The sequence below is a fragment of the Hyperolius riggenbachi genome, chromosome 6, assembly GCF_040937935.1.
Source record: "Hyperolius riggenbachi isolate aHypRig1 chromosome 6, aHypRig1.pri, whole genome shotgun sequence".
In the NCBI taxonomy this organism is placed as follows: domain Eukaryota; kingdom Metazoa; phylum Chordata; class Amphibia; order Anura; family Hyperoliidae; genus Hyperolius; species Hyperolius riggenbachi.
This window is the reverse complement of record NC_090651.1, coordinates 378412735-378435589: the sequence shown is the minus strand read 5'-3', so window position 1 is coordinate 378435589 and position 22855 is coordinate 378412735. Positions and strand designations below refer to the sequence as shown.

Sequence of the window (22855 nt, the reverse complement as noted above, 5' to 3'; positions counted from 1 at the left end):
CAGTGAATGTTATATAGTAAATGATGAGAATCCTGTTCCTGGTGGGAACCATGTCTTTTGCCCACAGTTTGAGGCTAAATCCTGATGTCATTTCTGCCCTTAACTTTTTTTCTTTTCTCCTCCAATCGCTGAGTCACCTCAGCCTTGCTTGTAAACACAAGTGAGCAGAGGATGGTGTTTCAGATAAGAAGCCAGACAGGGAAATAAATGAAAGAGGAGGAATAGATTATAGATGAAAAGAACCCCCAGCATGCAACTGTTTGGCACTGACTACTAAAGGGTCAGTGCTCCTTAAAGAGACACGGAAGCGAAAAAAAAATATGATATAATGAATTGATTGTGTAGTACGGATAATTACTAGAACATTGGTAGCAAAAAAAAAAAAAAAAATTCTCATTTTTATTTTCAGTTTTACAGCTTTTTTTATAACACTGCATCATTCTCTAATATTTGCAATGTACACACTACTCAGCATTCTAAATGTTTTTACAGAGCAGGCAGTGAACTTTTGACCTGTCCTGAACTGTTCTCTGCAAAAGAAAAAAACCAATACTGTTGACATAAAAACCATCAGAAGTCAGAGCTCTCTGACTTTGAAAGTCCTAAGGCCACATACACACATCAGACCATAGTCTTTGGAAAATGAAAGATCACAGACCAATCTTACCACCCTTCATGTAGTATGAGAGCCATACTCTACACAGTCTTTTCTATGGAGCTGAACTCCACATCAGACAGAAATCTTCGCAAGATGCTGCACACACAGATGCTGTACAGACACAAAAGATCAGTATCTGCAAAAGATCTGTTCCTGCCAAAAATCCATTCCTGCAAATTGCAATGAAAGTCTACGAGATCTGCAGATCAACATACACACATGATTTAACTGACATTCATCTACAGATCAAGCAGTCATCTGCAGATCTGAAAATCCATCCTGGTGGATCTGATCTGCAGATGAATGTCAGTTAAATCATGTGTGTATGAAGATCTGCAGATCTCATAGACTATCATTGCAATTTGCAGGAATGGATTTTTGGCAGGAACAGATCTTTTGCAGATACTGATCTTTTGTGTCTGTACAGCATCTGTGTGTTCACATCAGAAAAAAATCTTTGCAAGATGCTGGAGTTCAGCTCCATAGAAAAGACTGTGAAGGAATGGCTCTCATACTACATGGAAGGGGGTAAAATTGGTCTGTGATCTTTCAGTTTCCAAAGACTATGGTCTGATGTGTGTATGTGGCCCTAGAGCTTAATGGCTATTTACATAGATGACAACTGGAGTTTCTTAACTCTTCCTGTACTGGAAACAAATATATTAGACTCATGTCTCTGCTCCTAATGCTTTATTTCTTAGCTGTACTACACTACTTTTTTCGCTTCAGTGTCTCCTTAAGTTTGTGATAACTACAAATCATAACTGCAGAAAAAGTTTAGAAAGTTTTGAATGCAGGATTAGCATCTTTATCACTTAATACACTCAGACCAGTTGCTGTTGAAATTTGATTTTTATGGTGACACTCCCGCTTTAAAAGGAAATAAATCTGGCAGCCTCCATGTACCTCTCACTTCAGTGGTCCTTTAAGCATAACTTAAAGGGACACTAAAGTCAGGAATAAAAAAAAATCAGTTTTACTTGTCTGCGGCTTCTACCAGCCCCCTGCAGCTGTCCCGTGCCATCGCAGTCACTTAGAGCCTCCAGTCCCCCGCCGCCAGCTAGTTTCATTTTCTCTGACAGGCCCTGACAGGGAGTAGGCGGGCTTTCTGCGCCTGCGCAGGCCTGGCCACGTGTATCCTTCATGTTCCCGTCCTCAATAGCATCCTGCACAGGCACAGGACGATATTGCGGACAGGGAACGGGAAGAAAAATACACGTGGCCAGGCCTGCGCAGCAAAAACGAAACTAGCTGGTGGCAGGGGACCGGCGGCTGCAGGGGGCTGGTAGAAGCCCCGGGAAAGCAAAACTGATTTTTTATCCCTTTACAGGACAACTATCAAAGTTAATTAAAATTCTAAATGCCACAAACATTTTCAGTAATTACTAGCAAATAGTAGTACAAAGGCTTTTTTTTTTTTAATCTTTTCATTTTTTTTTTTGCGAAGAAAATATGACTTTTCTGAGCGCTTGTGATTGCTGAGCAATTTTTAAAAATCACTCCCATTCACTAAAATCGTTATAAAAATCACTGCGATTGCACAAATTGCATAAGGGGTGATTTTTATAGCGATTTTAATGAAAGTGAATGGGAGTGATTTAAAAAAAAACGCTCAGAAAGCACTCAACAATCACAAGCGCGCAGAAAAGCGCTTATGGTGTGGATCCAGCCTAACAGAGAACAGATTTCACTGTGGGCATTACTATGGAGGACTGTGTCCAGCACATCCAGCATACAGAAACAGTCCTCACTAGCTGTAATCCTGTGACTGAAATGTCTTCAGAATTATAGAAAGCAGAAATATAGTATGAATATAGTGTGTAAATAACTCATCAGCTGTTCCTGTGTCTCTCTGCCTCACGCAGTTCTAATGTAAAGAGTTCACAGTCAGGACAAGGTCATTCTGAATGTGGGGTGTAAGTACGCAAGTCCAGGAATAAAGTAAGCCTCCTTCTCTTCAGATCCTTACTCTGTAGCTGACAAATCACTCAGCTGTTCTTACATGATGTGTGTGTGTTTGTTTTTTTTGTGTGCATTTTTTGGGTGTGTGTGTGTGTGTGGTGTGTGCGTGCGTGCGTCTGTGTGTGTGGTGTGTGCGTGTGTGGTGTGTGCGTGCGTGCGTCTGTGTGTGTGATGTGTGTGTGATGTGTGTGTGATGTGTATGTGGTGTGTATGTGGTGTGTATGTGGTGTGCGCGCGTGCGACTTTTTTACAATCAGCTGATACACAAGGTGTTTTTTTTCCACACACAGGCTGTGATGAGAGACTGTTAAACTCTCTATTGTTCTGAGCTTTCTATTGTTGCTGGCTAAAGGGGCCCATACACCTAACGATTTTCCCGCCAATATACAGCAGATTCGATCACTGTGATCAAATCTGCTGTGAAATCGTTGCGCAAATGCTGACAGAACGATCGATTTCCGCCCGAAATCAATTGTTCCCGTCGATTCCCGTTGAGCCGTCTGTGCGGAAGATTTTTCTCGATCGCCAGCGGGTTGGGAGTGCGTCAATACCGGCGTTCGAATGCCTGACGACCGACACAATACAGGGGCAATACATTAACTGCTCCGCCGGCGCGTGTCACTACTGCTCCGTCTCTGCGCTGGGTTCCGAGTCCGGCAGGCTTCACTTCTTCCTGTCCCGGCAGGAAGTTTAAACAGTAGAGCGCCCTCTACTGTTTAAACTTCCCTGGACAGAAAGAAGTGAAGCCAGCCGGAACCCGGAACCCAGCGGAGAAGAAGACAGCGGTGACTCGCGCCGGCGGAGCAGGTAATGTATGCGGGGGAGGGGGGGGCCGGGCAGCACCACCACAGATTGTGATTGGTTTCATGCTGAAATTGATTCACAATCTGTTTGCAGTAAAGGCAGCCATACGATCCCTCTCTGATCAGATTCGATCAGAAGGATCTATCTGTTGGTCGGATCTGATGGCAAATCGATCGCATTAAAGCTCTATAGCTCTATACCCATGTAGAAACAGAGCTTATGCTGGGCATACACGGGTCGATCCGGCGGCCGGTTAGCCGCCGGATCGACTCCCGCTGAGTCCCCACTCATCCGCGCGGATTAATTCCCGATAGTCTCCGGGGATCGAGCGGGGAATTTATCCGGCAGGTCATCGGACCTGTCAGATATTATCAATCGAGCCATCAGCGGCTCGATTGATAAGGATACAAACTTGCCGTGTATGCCTAGCATTAGTCTGTAGAATAAACTTTCAATCCCCCTGATAAGGCAACAGAGCATTTCACCCACAGCTATCAGGCTAGGTTTCAGCAGCTGATAACGAGCATGTTTGGTTTTATGGACATACAGGTCACAGTTTGCACTGTTTGCACATGACCAGACTGAGACTGGTGAAAGCCGCCTCAGTGATCCTGTTATGAAGGTCACCCCTATACTGAGGTTATTTGTGGGTGGTGGAGGTTTATAAGATGCCAATGACTCTGGCTTTCCTGCACTGTATGCGGCATGAAACTGGCCAATCACCTGCACTTCCTGCTGGTTTTGATTGGCCCAAATTTCAGCTCCATGCAATTTGCATTAAATAGGCATGCAAGACAAAATCAGCATCTCTTGGTTTATGGGAAGCACTGAGGCCTAGTTCACATCATAAATCGCAATCACTGACGGCAGCGCTTTGCGATTTTGTGGGCGATTTTTTTTAGCGCCTGCGCGTTACTGATTTTTAGTAAAGCGCTTTTCGAATCGCTTTTGCACAGCGATTCGTTTTCTTTCACTTCCTGACGTCAGTCGGGAAGTGAGCTCTTTGACCCGGAAAATAATAAACACAATGTATTTATTCATGAAAGTGCTGGGGAAATCGCTATACAAAGGGCTTTTTCAAGTCCTTTGCGATTTCCATATACCTTCCATTGAGGCAAATCGCCCCCAAAATAGTACAGCAGAGGTCCCCAACCTGGGGGCCGCGGCCCCCTGGTGGTCCGTGGGCAAATTTCTGGGGGGCCGCGGCGGATCTGGCTTTTCTTCCTCTCCCCCCGCAGCTGCCGTTTCTGTTGTCTTAAGAGCGGCGGCCGCTTCCTCCCTTATATTCCCCATAGCCCCTCTCCTTCCTATCTCGTACAGCAGCGCTTCCATTGCGGCTGCTGTAAGGAGGGAAGGGGGCAGGGCAGCGGTTCCCATGGTAACGCCGATCGCCGCTACAGGAAGCCGCTGCACTGCTTCCTTCCCTTCTTTACAGCAGCCGCACGGGAAGCGCTGCTGTATTACGAGATGCTGCAACAGAGGAGAGGAGCGCCTGGGGGAATATAAGGAAGGAAGCGACCGCCCGCTCATAAGGTAACCGGAGCGGCGGCCGTGGGGTGGAGAGGGCACCTAGTCTAGCTACACTGGGGCACTATGCTGGGGTAACTACTGGCTACACTGGGCTAACTGTACTGGCGACACTGGGGCAGCTATACTGGGCTAACTGTACTTGCTATACGGGGCTAACTGTACTTGCTATACTGGGCTAACTACTGGCTATACTGGGCTAACTGTACTTGCTATACTGGGCTAACTGTACTTGCTATACTGGGCTAACTGTACTAGCTATACTGGGCTAACTGTACTTGCTATACTGGGCTAACTGTACTAGCTATACTGGGGTAACTGTACTTGCTATACTGGGCTAACTGTACTTGCTATACTGGGCTAACTGTACTTGCTATACTGGGCTAACTACTGGCTATACTGGGCTAACTGTACTTGCTATACTGGGCTAACTGTACTTGCTATACTGAGCTAACTGTACTTGCTATACTGGGCTAACTATACTTGCTATACTGTGGTAACTGTACTAGCTATACTGGGGTAACTGTACTTGCTATACTGGGCTAACTGTACTTGCTATACTGGGCTAACTGTACTTGCTATACTGGGCTAACTACTGGCTATACGGGGCTAACTGTACTTGCTATACTGGGCTAACTGTACTTGCTATACTGAGCTAACTGTACTTGCTATACTGAGCTAACTGTACTTGCTATACTGGGCTAACTATACTTGCTATACTGTGGTAACTGTACTAGCTATACTGGGGTAACTATACTTGCTATACTGGGCTAACTATACTTGCTATACTGGGCTAACTGTACTTGCTATACTGGGGTAACTACTGGTTATACTGGGCTAACTGTACTTGCGATACTGTGGTAACTACTGGCTACACTGGGCTAACTGTACTTGCTATACTGTGGTAACTATACTTGCTATACTGTGGTAACAATACTTGCTATACTGTGGTAACTATACTTGCTAATACTGGGCTAACTATACTTGCTAATACTGGGCTAACTATACTTGCTATACTGGGCTAACTATACTTGCTATACTGGGCTAACTATACTTGCTATACTGGGCTAACTATACTTGCTATACTGGGCTAACTGTATTAGCTATACTGGGCTAACTGTACTAGCTATACTGGGCTAACTGTACTTGCTATACTGTGGTAGCTGCCGCTGCCACTAGCCACGTCCCTCCAAACACCCCCCCCCCCCTCGCCCCGGGGGGCCCTGGAGAAAATTTTGGTCGGGACAGTGGGCCCCGGGCTCAAAAAGTGCTTTGGTGAGCGGATCGCAAGCGAACCGCTCAGATGTGACACTCTCATAGGGAATCATTGCACAAGGGCTGGAACCCACTAGAGCGATTTTGTGAGCGTTTAGGGAGAGATTCAAAACGCTAGCGATTTCCCTAAACGCTCAGCTAATGTTAATGGATGGGCCAAATTCCACTGGAGCGATTGGGATTAGCAGAATCGCAAACACAGGACATGCAGCATTTTTGAGCGTTAGCGTTTCTGCCATGTTAAGTAAATAAACGCTGGCATAATCGCTCATCAAAACCTACACAGAGCGATTCTGATAGCGTTTTTACATTACTGCACACTGTAAGAAAATTTAAATTAATTGGAAGGACCAATCAGAATTAAAACCGCTAGCAAATTGATTACACTTTTTAAAATCGCTACCGAAAACGCTCCTGAAATTGCTTACAAACCGCTCATACAAAACGCTAGCGATTGCAATTAGCGATTTGTAGTGGGTTCCAGTCTTTAGTGCGATTTTGAAAATCGCTGGCACTTAAAAAAAAAAAAAAAAATCGCCGTAGGTGTGAACAAGCTCTGTGTGAGCTTTATGCGGGAAACAGAAGCTATGTCCAGTACAATGCCAGTCTGCCTAGTATTGCCATTCCTCCTCTACATTGTAAGCTCAGAAGGTCAGGGTGAATATGCAGGCAGCGCATTGGCAATCCTACAGCTACCAAAGCCAGAGGAGCATCACCTCTTATCCCACTAGCGCCACCACGTGTTGCCACAGAAACATGCAACGTAATGCGCACTGCCAATGGTAACGCACGTGGTGCTAATGGGATACCCGAAGCGACATGATGAGATAAACAGGTGTATTAAGAGGGAAAAACATACTAATAACCAGGCTGTTTTATCTTGCTGCCCGAAAGAGGTAATTTCTAGGCATGGAAGTGACAGCTTCTGTCTTGTCAGTACCTTGTCAGGAATATAGTAATCATTACTGATAAGCAAGTTACAGCCTTAAAAGTTTTCCTGGCAGAATGCAACTTCTGAGGGCAGGGAGAGATAAAATATGTGAACTATTTACCTTTTTCTACCTCTGAGACACTTAATAGGCTGCCAGTGATTAGACACAGTAAAAGGCCGCTTTCACACTTGCACACTACATGCGATTCCGATTTTTTTATACAATTCGATTTTTTATTTCGATTTTAAAAAGTACTGCATGCTGCTACGTTTTTTAATTAGAAACAAAAATCAAATCATATGAAAAAAATAAATCGGAATCGCGTGTAGTGTGCAAGAGGCCTAAACCCTCCGCACCGCCAAAAACTGGCCTTCAGAGAACACTGCGTTAGAACGCAGTGCTTCCTGTCTGGCCACCAGCCTAACAGGAAGTGAGACGTGCTTGCGGTCACTTCCTGCTTCAGGGTATGCGGAAGTGCACGGAAGTGTATTGGAAAATGACGCTTCCGCGCATGTGCGCGGCAACGTCACGCCCGCAACTGTTTAAAAAACCCTGCGCAGCCATAGACTAACATGACTTCCTGGCTGCCGCAGAGCGCAGCAGAAGACACGCGGTAAGCTATTGTTCGATCGGGCACTTCCGATGCAGCGTATCGCAACGCGGAGGGTGTAAACATTAGGCTGCGGTAACAGTGCATCAATCATGCTGCACCACGCCAGTGTGAAAGGGCCCTGAACCTACTTTGCAAATGTTTAAATGTAAAAGAAAACCATGGTTACTTAAAGGGAACCTGAAGTGAGAGGGACATGGAGGCTGCCATATTTATTTCCTTTTAAGCAATACCAGTTGCCTGGCAGCCCTTCTGGTCCTGTGTCTCCAATAGTTCTAGCCATAGGCCCTGAACAAGCATGCAGCAGATCAGGTACTCTGACTCCGCTGACTTGGGTTTTACTGGATTAGCCATATGCTTGTTCCAGGATTTTAACTCAGACACTACGTAGGCCAGAAGATCAGCAGGGCTGCCAGGCAACTGGCATTATTTACAAGGAAATAAATAAGGAGATACCTGAGCGGACACAGCTGTGGTTAATCACAGATGAGGGGGGGGGGATTAGGCTAAACTCTCTAAATACATACAGGGTGCATTTATCTTTGTTTTCCTTCTGTCCTGTGCAAGAGTTCAGCTCCACTTTTAATTGGCTGTTCAGTGTGTGACTATGCCTGTCTGTCAGAGCACATTTAGGGGCGTTCTTTCAGCGGAGGAAGATTTCGCACAAGCTGTGGAGCGATCAGTGGCATCTAGATTATGACATCAGCTTGGCTGCATTTTTGAGGGATTTTTTTTCCCCAGAAACCCTCTGTGCGTCACATATTGGTGGAGGGGGAGAGACGTTGGCCAATGATGAATCACTGACACCCATCCTTACAGCGGACCTGAACTCAGACCTCCTCTCTGCTCTAAAAGATACAAAGCAGCATAATAACCTTTAAAGGATACCCGAAGTGACATGTGACATGATGAGATAGACATGGGTATGTACAGTGCCTAGCACACAAATAACTAGGCTGTGTTCCTTTTTTCCTTTCTCTGCCTGAAAGAGTTAAATATCAGGTATGTAAGTGGCTGACTCAGTCCTGACTCAGACAGAAAGTGATTACAGTGTGACCCTCACTGATAATAAATTCCAACTATAAAACACTTTCCTAGCAGAAAATGGCTTCTGAGAGCAAGAAATAGATAAAAAAAGAGGAATTTCTTATCAGTGAGGGTCACACTGTAGTCACTTCCTGTCAGAACTGAGTCAGCCACTTATATATATATATATATATACATATCTGATATTTAACTTTTTCAGGCAGAGAAAGAAAAAAAGGAACACAGCATAGTTATTCGTGTGCCTGGCACTGTACATACTCATGTTTATCTCATGTCACATGTCACTTTAGGTATCCTTTAAACAAAAAAACATTTCTGTGTTACAGCTGATACAAATCCTAAAATCTGCACAGTTTCTACTTCCTGGTTCATGGAAGCAGACATATTGTTTACAGCCTGAGCTTTCAAATAGGCTTATCTGCTTATCTGCCATAGGCAGTCATGTGGCACAGGGGAGGGATTAAATTACAACTAGTAATTAGACACAAATGAGGGGGGATTACACAGGATAAACTCTCTAAATACACACAGGGTGCATTTCTTGTGTTTTTGAGTGTTTCCCAGGAATGTACACCAACCTCACCATTGCATTCCACCCTCCCCAACTGTATTTCTCAGGAAAAGCACACCTGAATTATTGCTCAACTCTGGCTGGCATCCAGCAGGCTGTGAAGGATAAAGTGGTTTTCACTGCATTCCACGTATCTTGCCACAGTCTCACATTCAGCAATACTACGTCCTGCGCGATCTCCGACCAATCAGACATTTCCCAGCATGCTGGCAAATCTCCGCACACTATCATCGTTTCCAACCCTTCCTTGTTACTCTAAAGGCCCATTCACACTCGGGTGATTACCGGGCGTTTACCGCTAATCGCCGGCGACAGCTAGTGCTTTTTAAAGCACTAGTGCAATAAAAATGATGGCAGTAATCTCACTGTCGTGATCGCCGGCAATTCGCAATTATTGTTAAACGTGAACGCGGAGCATGCATCGCTTTCTCGCAATTTTTGAGTGATCACGATTACAATATTAAGGAAATGCTAATCGCGACCGCTTAAAACTCACCAAAAAAAGACAGTGAAAAATATGTGTTTTGTGCGTCAAAATCGCAGCCTCAATTGCTAACGCTTTGCGATCGTAAGTCTGGATGCGTTTCCACTGTGCTCGCCGTACGTCTTGCGATTTGTGATGCCAGCGCAGCTGTGATGTGAGACCCTCTGGCCATGCAAGGCTGCAAGAATTTCCACGCATCACGCAAAACTGCAGCATGGCGTCTGATTTTTCTCCCGCATGCGAATCGGACAGAAGCCTATTGATTTCAACAACAACGCGCCCTTATTCATTAATATGTGCCACAAACGCCATTCAAATGTGTTGCATTTTTTCATATATTTTTTAACCTAACGTAATCTTCAGCCAGAACATTCAAAAGACTCCTGAAGTGAGAGAGATATGGAAGCTGCCATATTTATGTCATTTTAATCAATACCAGTTGCCTGGCTGTCCTGCTGATCTCTTTGCCTACAATGAATAACAAAAGAAAAAAAACATGCAGCTGATCCAGTCAGACTTCAACCAGAAAAATCTGATCTGCTGCATGCTCGTTCAGGGGTTATGGCTAAAAGCATTAGAGGCAGAGGATCAGCAATATAGCCAGGCAATCCGTACCGTTTAAATGGAGATAACTATAGCAGCTTACATATCCCTCTCACTACAGGTGTCCTTTAAAGCCATAGGCCCTGAACAAGCATGCAGCATATCAGGTACTCTGACTCAGCTGACTCCGGTTTTACTGGATTAGCAATATGCTTGTTCCAGGGTTTTGACTCAAAACACTACGTATGCCAGAAGATCAATAGGACTGCCAGGCAACTGGAATTGTTTACAAGGAAAAACATATGGCAGCCTCCATATCAGTCTCACCTCGGGATCCCTTTAAAGGTGACCAGAGATGAAATATGGAAAAGATTTAATACATACCTGGGGCTTCCTCCAGCCCCATCTGCCTGGATCGCTCCCACGCCGCCGTCCTCTGCCCGCAGCTACGAGAACTGGGTCCCCGCACTTCCGTCAGTTGGAGCCAGTCTGACGTAAGAGAAGTGAACTGTTTGCGTATCTCTCCAGCAGCCGCAGCCGGGTGGCATGAAAAAGTAGCCGGGTGGGGCGAGATCAGACAATACAGGGCCGGTGCTTCTGTGAGCAACTCTGCTTACAGAATAGGAGGAGGTGAGCCGATGACAGCCGGGTGCTCACCAAAACTAGCCGGGTGGAGCACCCGGCCAAAAGAGCCTGGGTAGAAAACTGGAGAGATACTTAGAGGGCGCACTTCTCCGGCATAGGCTGGCTCCGATGACATCAGTGGCGGGACCCGGTTCCCGAAGCTGTGGGCAGAGGAGGATGGCAGCGTGGGAGCGATCCAGGTGGAGGGGCTGGAGGAAGCCCCAGATATGTATAAAATCTTTTTCATTTTCCATCTATAGTCTCCTTTAAAGTATTAAAAACACAGGATCAGCAGGGCTGCCAGGCAACTGGTACTGCTTAAAAGGAAATAACTGTGGCAGCCTCCATATTACTCACTTCAAGTGTCCTTTAACTGAGGACTTTAGGCAAAGTGGGGAATGGTGAGAGCTTGTGTCAGAGGTGGTTTCCGAGGTCTGTCTTGGCAGAACTCTCCTTACTTCCTGCACTCAGTGAGATGACTGTAAAATATGGGAAGTGATGTCACACTCCATAACGGAACCTTTCTAGTGTGGCCGGGCATTGTGTCATACGAGTATCCCTGGTAAGATATCACTGGCTTTCTGTGCTGCTGAGCAGAGATGGTGAAAATGAGGCTACTAGTTCAGGCCGGCATGCAGATTGTGTGCAGGATGGAACTGGGACAAACCGAATTAGCAGAAGTGCATTTGATTGGCTCAGTTCCAAACAATTTGCATTAAAGGGGGTTGTCACATACCAAAATCATTTTTTTCCCCTAAAAATAGTTAGTGCCCCAAACATATATATAACCCCCTCTTTTCTCTAAAATAAGTCCCTACATGCACCCTATTTTTTCCTGGCCTGTGTGCCTTTGCTGAACAGTGTTGTGCCAACAGGATTGTGGGAAGTTTTTTTTCTTTTCTTTTTTAGCTAAAGTAACAAGCTTATCTCAACAGGCAAATAAACTTCCCATTTCAGATAAGGTAGGGACACTATGACCAATAGGTAACTGAATCCACCCTCTCTTAGAAGAGTTTACACAGTGATGTAAGCCTGCTATCTAGGTGATGTTTGCTGTGGGAGAGACCGTACAAATTTGCATCGCTATTTGCGTTGTGATTCTCGTTCAACAGAATGAGAATCACAACACAATCGCCCCCCAAAGCGCTGCACGCAGCGCGTTTGCGATGTACGTAAATTGCAAACACTGCCAAGAGAATGATCCCATAGTGATACATTCGCAACAGCACCTAGCCGGCGATCAGCAAAGCCCTGAAAAGTGCCCAAGTGTGAACCAGCTCTGAGCTGGGTAAAAAATAAAAAAAAGTGATGTCACCTTTGACATCAGAGAAACAGTAAAGATGGAAACAGTCAGAAATATTATTTTATTTTTCCAAATTACATTTTTTTTCTTACTTTTTTTTGCCTCAAAGTGTTAAAAAACAGGTATGCAAGTGACATTTTATGGCTGGGTCGGGATCGGGTCAGACTATATCGTAACCCTCACCGATGAGGAATTGCAGCCATAAAACACTTTCCTGGCAGTTAATTGGCTTCCCTCTAAAACTGGACATAGACTATGATGGACATATGACTATGGTAAGGATTAGATTGTGGACTCCTGAGAGACACTTAGTGATAAAAATATATGTACACTCTGTGAGACGCTGCAAGCAATGTCAGCAGTATATAATTATAAAATAATTTGATATAGTGCTGACACTTGTTTTTGTAGAGAACATTGAACAATTCACCTATCAGAGTCTATTGTCCCATCCCCACCAGACGGACAAAAGTTAGTGGGAAGTCAATTACTAACAACAGCACAGACATTTTAGTTCACAATCTAATCCTACTATAGTCATAGTCTAATGTCCTACCATATTATTATTATGTATTTATATAGCACTGACATCTTCTGCAGCACATTACAGAGTACATAATCATGTCACTGACTGTCCTCAGAGGGGCTCACAATCTAATCCTACCATATTATTATTATGTATTTATATAGCACTGACATCTTCTGCAGCACTTTACAGAGTACATAATCATGTCACTGACTGTCCTCAGAGGGGCTCACAATCTAATCCTACCATATTATTATTATGTATTTATATAGCACTGACATCTTCTGCAGCATGTTACAGAGCACATAATCATGTCACTGACTGTCCTCAGAGGGGCTCACAATCTAATCCTACCATATTATTACGATGTATTTATATAGCACTGACATCTTCTGCAGCACTTTACAGAGCACATAATCATGCCACTGACTGTCCTCAGAGGAGCTGACACTCTAATCCTTCCATAGTCATAATCTAATGTCCTACCATATTATTATTATGTATTTATTTAGCACTGACATCTTCTTCAGTACTTTACAGAGTACATAGTCATGTCACTGACTGTCCTCAAAGGAGCTCACACTATAATCCTGTCAGTCTAATGTCCTACCATATTATTATTATGTATTTATACAGCAGTGCCATCTTCTGCAGCACATTACAGAGTACATAGTCATGTCACTGACTGTCCTCAGAGGCGCTCACAACCATAGTCCTTTGTCCATCAAAGTTTTAGGGGCAATTTTAGGGAAAGCCAATTAACCTACCAGTAGGGCTTATGGATTGGATGAGGGATTTAACCCTCTGAAAACATGAGGCGAACATACAAGGTTTATGCAGATAGTGATGTGGCTGCGATATGAACCTGGGACTCTACAGTGCTAGCTGCTTATCTATCTTGATACCTGATATCAACTTCCTTATTATTATTATGTAGTATTTATATAGCGCCAACATCTACCGCAGCGCTGTACAGAGTACATAGTCATGTCGCTAACTGTTCCCCACAATCTACTCCCTACCATAGTCATATGTCCACTATTGTCTAGGGGCAATTTTTAGGGGGAGCCAATTAACTTCTTTGTATGTTTTTGGGATGTGGGAAGAAACCACAGTGCCGGGAGGAAACTCACACAGACAAGGAGAGAACATACAAACTCTGTGCAGATAGTGCCCTGGCAGGGAAGGCGAGAGCGCTAACCGCTACACAGTTATAAAAGAGTTTGCACAATCAATACATACAATTCACGGTCAACACCCCATGGGCCAAAAACAAGAGCACCTACCTATAAACGGGGAAGTCTCCGGACATAACGGCAAGAGCTCCTCCTTAACCCCCGGCCGGGATATCAAGCTGAGATTGGCGTAGACGTCCCCAGGCAACGACAAGTTCTGAGGCGCGAGCAGCGCCGACTGAGGTCCATTTTTGTAAAAAATGCCAAAAAAGTACGCCACCCTCTTGCGGTAGCCCTCCCGGTACAGCAGCGCCATGACCACCAGTTGCACGCAGAAAAACAGGAGCAGGTAGCGGGCTTTCGCGATGGTCATTTTTAATCTTTCTCTCCAACCAAAAATTCCAAATTCCAGTACCAACAAAACAAAAGACGTGTCAGACGATCCTGATTAAGGTTCAGTGAGTGGCAAGTTTCTACTCGTTTCGCTAGCCTGCCAGACTGTCATCTCTCTTCATCGTGTTCCATGCTTCTAAGGAGAAATCCAGAGGAGCGCAGAGCGTTTCGGGATCCAGCTTCACAAAACCAGGGGGGCCTCAGAAGTCGGGGGTGGATAAGGCACATGTGAAATGCTCTCTTCGGTGAGGTGGGGGGGTCCTCTGCCGGATTCAGACCGATTCCGAGCCTCCAGGAGAATCTTCAGCAGCTGCAGGATACGGCATCCCAGATGTTCCGACAGCCTGAAAGAGGAAACAGAAATAAGGGAATTCAGAGGGGCATGACATCAGCGCTCCGTGCGTGCCAGCGGCGGCGCCCAACGACGCGTTTTACAGGATTGCACAAGAGCCAACGGGCAACCAAGCTACGATGGTAGAAACCTCGGAAGCTGCTGACTTCCCTCCTGATAGCTGAGCCTGTGGCTTCTCTCTAGAACGCCAAACATACAGGAGGATGGAGGGAGGGGGGGTGGAAGCGAGGAGGGGAAGGAGGGACACAACCAGCCAGCAATTAGCAAACTGTGTTCTGATGCATAGAGGAATGAAAAGAGAGGAAAATCCCACCCACAAATATTTCTACCGGGAGATCCCTGTGGTCAATGCTGTGTCATCAATATCAATCCCCTTTCTAGTGCAGCCAGACTGTGCAGCCCATCTGCAGACAACAAAGGGGATTTTACTGGCAGGGCAAGCCCCTGGTAGACAGAACTGTACACACACACACAGGATATCAAACAGCTCCCAAACAAAGACACTGCAGCCAGTGCAAGGACATGAAAAGCCTAAACAGTCTCCTACATGGACAGAGCGCCACTGATAAGCCTCTGGGAAGAGGATGTTTTTATACCGGGGAGGGGTGTGGACACCAATAAATATAGCCCATTAGGTAATTAGCACTCCAGAGTCAAATCGCCTGGTCCCCGAGGGAAGCCACACACACTCGTCAACTGATCCGCTCGATTCCCGGAAGATTCGATCGCTCGGATAAAATCTGGCAGAAATCTAAGTATAGCCCGTTAGGTAATTAGCACTCTATACAATAACATTTCTATAGCGCTTTTCTCCCATAGGACTCAAAGCGCTTAGAGTTAAGTCCCTGAGGGTAGCCATATACACACACACACACACACACACACACACACACACACACACACACACACACACACACACACACACACACACACCAAACACACGCACACTACACACACACGCACACTACACACACACACACAATACACACACACGCACGCGCACACACACACACACTACACACACACACACACACACACACACACACTACAACACACCAGTACACACACACACACACACACTACAACACACCAGTACACACACACACACACACACACACCACACACACACACACACACTACACACACACACATACATACACACACACTACACACACACACCACACACATACACACTACAACACACACACACACTGTACACACACACACACACTACAACACACCAGTACACACACACACACTGTACACACACTGTACACACACTGTACACACACTGTACACACACTGTACACACACTGTACACACACTGTACACACACTGTACACACACTGTACACACACACACCTCACGCACGCACGCACACACACACACTATACACACACACACACACACACACACACACGTACACACACTGTACACACACTGTACACACACTGTACACACACTGTACACACACACACCTCACGCACGCACGCACACACACACACTATACACACACACACACACACACACACACACACACACACACACACACACACATCCGCTCGATTCCTGGAAGATTTGATAGCTCTGATCTAATCTGCCAGAAATCTATGTCCTAAAGGTGGCCACTAACGGTCCAATTTCGAGCGAAAAATCATTCCAGCTATCAGAAATTCTGATCGGATTGGTTGTAAATAATCTGTGTTGATGGGAACAATCGATTACAAAAATAGTCGTCTGATTGGATTTTCGTCATTTTGGAATTTGGATTTTGTTGTTGGCTGTGATAGGAAGCAAAGATTGGTTCGTTGATGGTGTAGCGAACGATTTCATTTCCGATCAGAATTATCTGATCGCTCGAACGATTTTTCGCAAGAAATTGTATCGTTAGTGGCCACCTTTAAGGACTGTACCCACCACGCAATTTTCCCAACGACTGGCAATTTTTTGATCTTCGAGTGACCATTTCCGCGATCTGACGACTTTGGTAAAAGCGCGCGATCACACGGGCATTTAGAAACGCGCAGGGATAACTACTGTCATGGCGGATCGGATCTGTAAGATCCCCCACGACACAAAGTACCGCGATCCCTTGACTTCCTGTTTGCACTCGTTGAGTAAGGTCGTGCACAGCCGCCAGCCGGAAGATGGATTTTGGGACCTTTGTCGTCAGGGAGAGATTGCTGGATGCATCTTGCGCCGTAGAGTGCTGAGTATTTAGCTTAATGCCTGGTAATTTCCTGTCAGATTGACGGTCAAATCAATGACTTCCGACAGATCCAATCTGATTACCGATCGTTTTTCTGATCGATTTTCTATAGACGTGATCAAAAAAATCTATCAGAAAATGTCGGAAATAATGGTTTTGACCCGTCTGACGGAAGCACACCATCAAATTCTCCCATCAGATCCACTGTAAATTTCCTGTAATTTGATAATTTCTGATCTGCTTCTGATGGAGAAAGGGATCGATTTTGTGGAGTACTCATCTCAAAACCAATCACTTTCTCGATTGGAAGCAAAGCGGACATGTTGAAAATTAACGGCTGGAAATTTCCCGTCGATCTGACAAAAAATTGTATGGTGTGCAGCCAGCCTGACCGCAATTTCAATCGATTTTGGGCAAAAGCAACGATTGGCCCGTAAGGATAATCTTGATTGAGCGCTGCAATGCTGATGTTTTGATTGATCACATTCACCTCAGAGGAGGATCTAACTTTTTGCCACAGTGGGTTGCACTCTATCAACCCTTTAGCAGCCAATTTATTTAGAGGCTTGCAAGTTCTCCAGGCCAAGTTATTTTAGCACTTTTTTTTTTCCATTTGTTACATTACATTGCTACTAGTTAGTACTGCTGTAATGTGTACTTATGGCCATGTGTCACTAGGGGGCAGTGTGAGACAATAACAGAGGACTTCTGCTTTCAGTTCAAGTGGACCAGAACTCTTGCACAGGACACAAGGAAAACAGAGAAATGCACCCCGTATGTATTTTGAGAGTTTAGCCTGTCTAATTCACCCTCAGGCCTGGAACCCACTACAAATCGCTATCGCTAATCGCAATCGATAGCGTTTTGTATGAGCGTTTTGTAAGCGATTTCACGAGCGTTTTCTGGCGATTTGGGTAGAGATTTTAAAAAGTGTACGCATTTTGTCAGCAGTTGTGTAGCGATTAGCGGTTTTAATTCTGATTGGTCCTTTCAATTCATTTTAAACATTTTTACAGTGTGCAGTAATTTCAAAACTATCAAAATCTCTCTGAGTAGGTTTTGATGAGCGATTACGCCAGCGTTTATATACTTTACATTGCAGAAACGCTACCGCTAAAAATGCTGCATGTCCTGCGTTTTGCGATTTAGTAATCGCAATTGCGCCTGTGGAATTTGGCCCATCCATTAACATTAGCTGAGCGTTTAGGGAAATCGCTAGCGGTTTGAATCGCTCTCTAAACGCTCAGAAAATCGTTTTAGTGAATTTGAGAGCTCATTTGTGTCTAATCACAAGCTCTTTGTGATTGTAATTTGATCCCTCCCCCGTGTCACATGACTGCCTATAGCAGATAAGCAGATAAGCCCATTTGAAAGCTCAGGCTGTAAACAATATGTCTGCTTCCAGGAATCAGGAAGTAGAAACTGTGCAAATTTATTTTAGGATTTGTCTCAGCTGTAACAAATACATGTTCTTGTTTAACGGTTATTATGCTGTTGTCTTTAACAGCAGAGAGGAAGTTCTGAGTTCAGGTCCGCTTTCTGGGCAGAGTCTGTACAGAAGGGAGGAGGGCAAATAAAATGGCACTTGACTGAGGGGCACAGGGCCGGGTGAGTGGGAGAATGATGCACTCACACTGGATTCTAAGCAGGCCCCAGTGGGATGCCTCCTCCGAGAACCGCCTACCACATGAACAAGGCTTTACTGAGGTTATATCCACACCGGCGTTCCCACCGTTAGGAATGGTGATTTCCCAACCCCAGGAAAATAGTATGGGAAAACCATGAGACGGCCAAAAGACGAACAGATGGCGGAGACCTGGGGGGCCCGGCATATCACGCTGAAATCCATTGAAAATCTGTGCCCAGTGTGTGGAAGGATTCGATCTCTATCTGATCAGATTTCGTTTTAGAGGGATCTATCTGATGGTCAACTATTAAAGAGGAGCTGTCAGCCATACTATCTCAGAAAAAAAAACCTGCATATATAATTAGATAAATACTTGCTCTACTTACATAACATATGTATTGCACTGTCCACATTTTTACGGTAAAAAAAAAAAAAAAGAGAAAGTCGTCCTCAGCATTTCTCATTTTAACTGTGGCTATTTTAAAGCCAATCCTGATGTCATTTCCTCCCTTAGTTTCCTCTGCCTGCTTTGCCCGCCCTTCACTATAGAAAGTGTATTATCTCAGCATGAGAAATATTGGCCAATCAGAGAGGAACAGAGGTGTGGGAGGGGAAAACAGGAGGGAAAGAGGCTTCAGCCAAGCAGGCTGCATTAGTTAAAGAGAGTCTGAAGCGAGAATAGATCTCACTTCAGACCTCATAGCTAGCAGGGGCATGTGTGCCCCTGGTAAACCGCCGCTATCCCGCGGCTAAACGGGGGTCCCTTCACCCCCAAATCCCCCTCCATGCAGCGGGGGAGCGCTTCCTGGTTGGGGCAGGGCTAACCGCCGCAGCCCTGCCTCACGCGCGTCTGTCAGACGCGTATCTCCGCCTCTCCCCCGCCCCTCTCAGTCTTCCTTCACTGAGAGGGGCGGGGGAGAGGCGGCGATGCGCGTCTGATAGACGCGCTGGGAGGCAGGGCTGCAGCCGTTAGCCCTGCCTCCAGGAAGAGAAATTTAGCGACCAAGTCTGCGACCAACTTTTGCGGGGGGTGGGTTGGGGGTGAAGGGACCCCCGTTAAGCCGCGGGATAGCGGCGTTTTAGCAGGGGCACACGTGCCCCTGCTATATATGAGAGCTGAAGCGAGATTTAGTCTTGCTTCAGTGTCTCTTTAAGTCTGAGGGGAAAGTAGAAAAGCTAAAAAGGACAACCCAGCATGCCCTGCAACTTCCTTTTTGCGGCAACGTACCAAATAAGAGTCAGGTAAACTGGGGAATGATCATTTATCAACAAGAAAAGTAATAGAGATTGTAACTTTTGGATTGCCTGATTAACATCCTTATTACTTGTTTAGCAGATAAAAATAAAGAATTGATTTTATATTTTATGCCCGACAGTTACACTTTAAGGGGCCTATACATCAGATGATGTAAGGGCAGATTGACCAAGAGACAGATCTCTCTCTGATCTTTGATAGATCTGTTGGCTGTCCATACACCGCAGGTTGGTTCCTGATCGATTTCGGCTTGCAATCTCTTGAGGATCGGCCTTGTGATGCTGCATACGCCCCCTCGCCGCTCCCCCCTAATGTAAAATGTGCCCCCTGGTACTCTGTGCAGTATACTTTCCATCACACAGGCGCCCCTGTATATGACAGCAACCACATGGCGGGCGTGTGAGGGAGGCAGGGCGGAGCCAGCGGCGGCCATGGATAGGTAAAGTATACTGCACCGGGGGACACATTTTACATTAGAGGGGACAGTGCCGGGGGTTCCATCGCGTTCCTCGCTTGTCCCGATATCAATCTCTGCTGCCACCGTCCATCCGCATCGACCATGACGGCCAGACATCTTGCAGCATGTCCCATCAATACATGCAACCACTTTTGGCCCGAGGATCAGCAGGATGCCAGGCAATGTGCATAGTTTAAAAAGGAAATAAATGTGGCTGTCTCCATATGCCTCTCACTTCAGGTGTACTTTAAGAGTGAGCTGAGCTGCAGTGCTGACCACAAAGTGTTATACTCCCAGCAGCAAAAGGAGGAGCTGGAGAGTAAGAGCTGCTCTTTAGCAGGTAAACAAGGGGAACACCCACTCTGCTGCAAGTTTGCTGGGTCGCATGGCTGAGTTTTTCCAAGAGAATGTCCCTGGAATGGCTGAATGAAGTACAGGTAGTCCCCCAACTTACGAACGACCCGCCGATACGAACGGTATGGATTCTATGCTTCCATGGGAACAAGTCAAAAAAAAATAATTCAAATTGGACTTGTAGTTTTTGAGAAAATCGATTTAAAAAAAAATCTAAGAAAAAATGGCTTTTAAACCGGTACAGAGAGCAGAGGTGACACAGAGGGGGACACTGGAGGCACAGAGGAGGCACAGGGGGCAGAGGTGACACAGAGGGGGACACTGGAGGCACAGAAGAGGTACAGCGGGCAGAGGTGACACAGAGGGGGACACTGGGGGCACAGAGGAGGTACAGCGGGCAGAGGTGACACAGAGGGGGACACTGGGGGCACAGAGGAGGTACAGGGGGCAGAGGTGACACAGAGGGGGACACTGGAGGCACAGAGGAGGTACAGAGGGCAGAGGTGACACAGAGGGGGACACTGGAGGCACAGAGGAGGTACAGGGGACAGAGATGGCACAGTGTTCTGACTTAAGAACAGATTCAGGTTAAGAACGAACCTACAGTCCCTATCTCGTTTGTTAACCAAGGACTACCTGTATGAGAACTGTATGCGTAATGATGTGGTCCCCAATTCTGCTTTAGAAACCATAAGCAATTTACGAGTTTGGACTGGGGGGCTTCACAAACCCCTGGCATAAAGAGCTTCTCAGCACCCTCTTATGCCACAAAGGAACTTCTGCATTCCCAACTTTCCAATCCCCATAATCCTCCGATACGCAAACGAGATAAAATCCCTGCATGCTGGATTCTTATACTTCCTTCTGCAGCTGCCATAAACTGAAGAAACTGACAGTGGGGAATCCATTATCACAGCTTCAAGCCCTTATCTGTGACATGTGTGACAAGTGACACAATAATGTCCCTTATTGGAAGATGCTTGTCATGTTCTTACTGTGACAAGCCCAATGTACACAAGAGTAAAATACATCTCACATCACAGCTCCGCTAATCTCCGCTCTCTCCTGAAAAGCTAAACTGCAAAGACCATATTGCTGACACAGCACAGAGGTGCAAGGCAAGAACAGAGCATCACAAATACACGCAAGCACGCGTGCGCGCACACACACACAAAACATACACATATACACTTGCTAAACAACTGCAAAGACCATACTGCTGACACAGCACAGAGGGGCAAGGCAAGAACAGAGCATCACAAATACACGCAAGCACGCGTGCGCGCGCACAAACACACAAAACATACACATATACACAAGCTAAACAACTGCAAAGACCATATTGCTGACACAGCACAGAGGGGCAAGGCAAGAACAGAGCATCACAAATACACACAAAGATGCACGCACACGTACACACACACACACAAAACGTACACACACACACACACACACACATATTCAGACACACAAATGCACACACAGGCTAAACATCTGCAAAGACCATACTGCTGACACAGCAGAGAGGTGCAAGGAAAGAGCACAGCATCACAATACACACATATACACACACAACATACGCACAGACACAGGCACACACAAGCTAAACAACTGCACAGATCATACTGCTGACACAGCACAGAGGTGCAAGGCAAGAACAGAGCAACACAAATACACACAAACACTTAACAACAGCAAAGACGCGCGCGCGCACACACACACACACAAAGCAACAGCAAAGACCATACTGCACAGAGGGGCAAGGCAAGAGCGCAGCATCACAAATACACACACACACACACACTACACACTCACATCCACATCCACTACACACACCACATGCACACACACACACACACACACACACACACACTGTACGTACATACACACACACACACACACACACATCCACTACACACACACTACACACACCACATGCACACACACACACACGCTGTACATACACACACACACACACACACACACACACACACACACACACACACACACACACATCCACTACACACACACTACACACACACACACACACACACATCCACTACACACACACTACACACACCACATGCACACACACACGCTGTACATACACACACACACACACACACACACACATCCACTACACACACACACACCACTCACATACACA

The 22855-nt window shown here is 45.8% G+C and overlaps 1 protein-coding gene across 3 annotated transcripts in view; it reads right to left on the bottom strand.

Moving 5' to 3' along the window:
* Positions 1 to 22855, bottom strand: part of LOC137521970 (beta-1,4-galactosyltransferase 3-like) — a 263991-nt gene that overhangs the window by 106102 nt on the left and 135034 nt on the right. For 2 of the 3 annotated variants that reach the window (XM_068241947.1, XM_068241949.1), the window contains exon 2: positions 14153 to 14778. In XM_068241947.1, the coding sequence (XP_068098048.1) occupies positions 14153 to 14414 (262 nt within the window). In that variant the 5' untranslated portion in view covers positions 14415 to 14778. Of the gene's footprint in view, positions 1 to 14152; positions 14779 to 14916; positions 15043 to 22855 lie in introns of those variants that run through there. The other variant, XM_068241948.1, reaches the window with a different exon arrangement.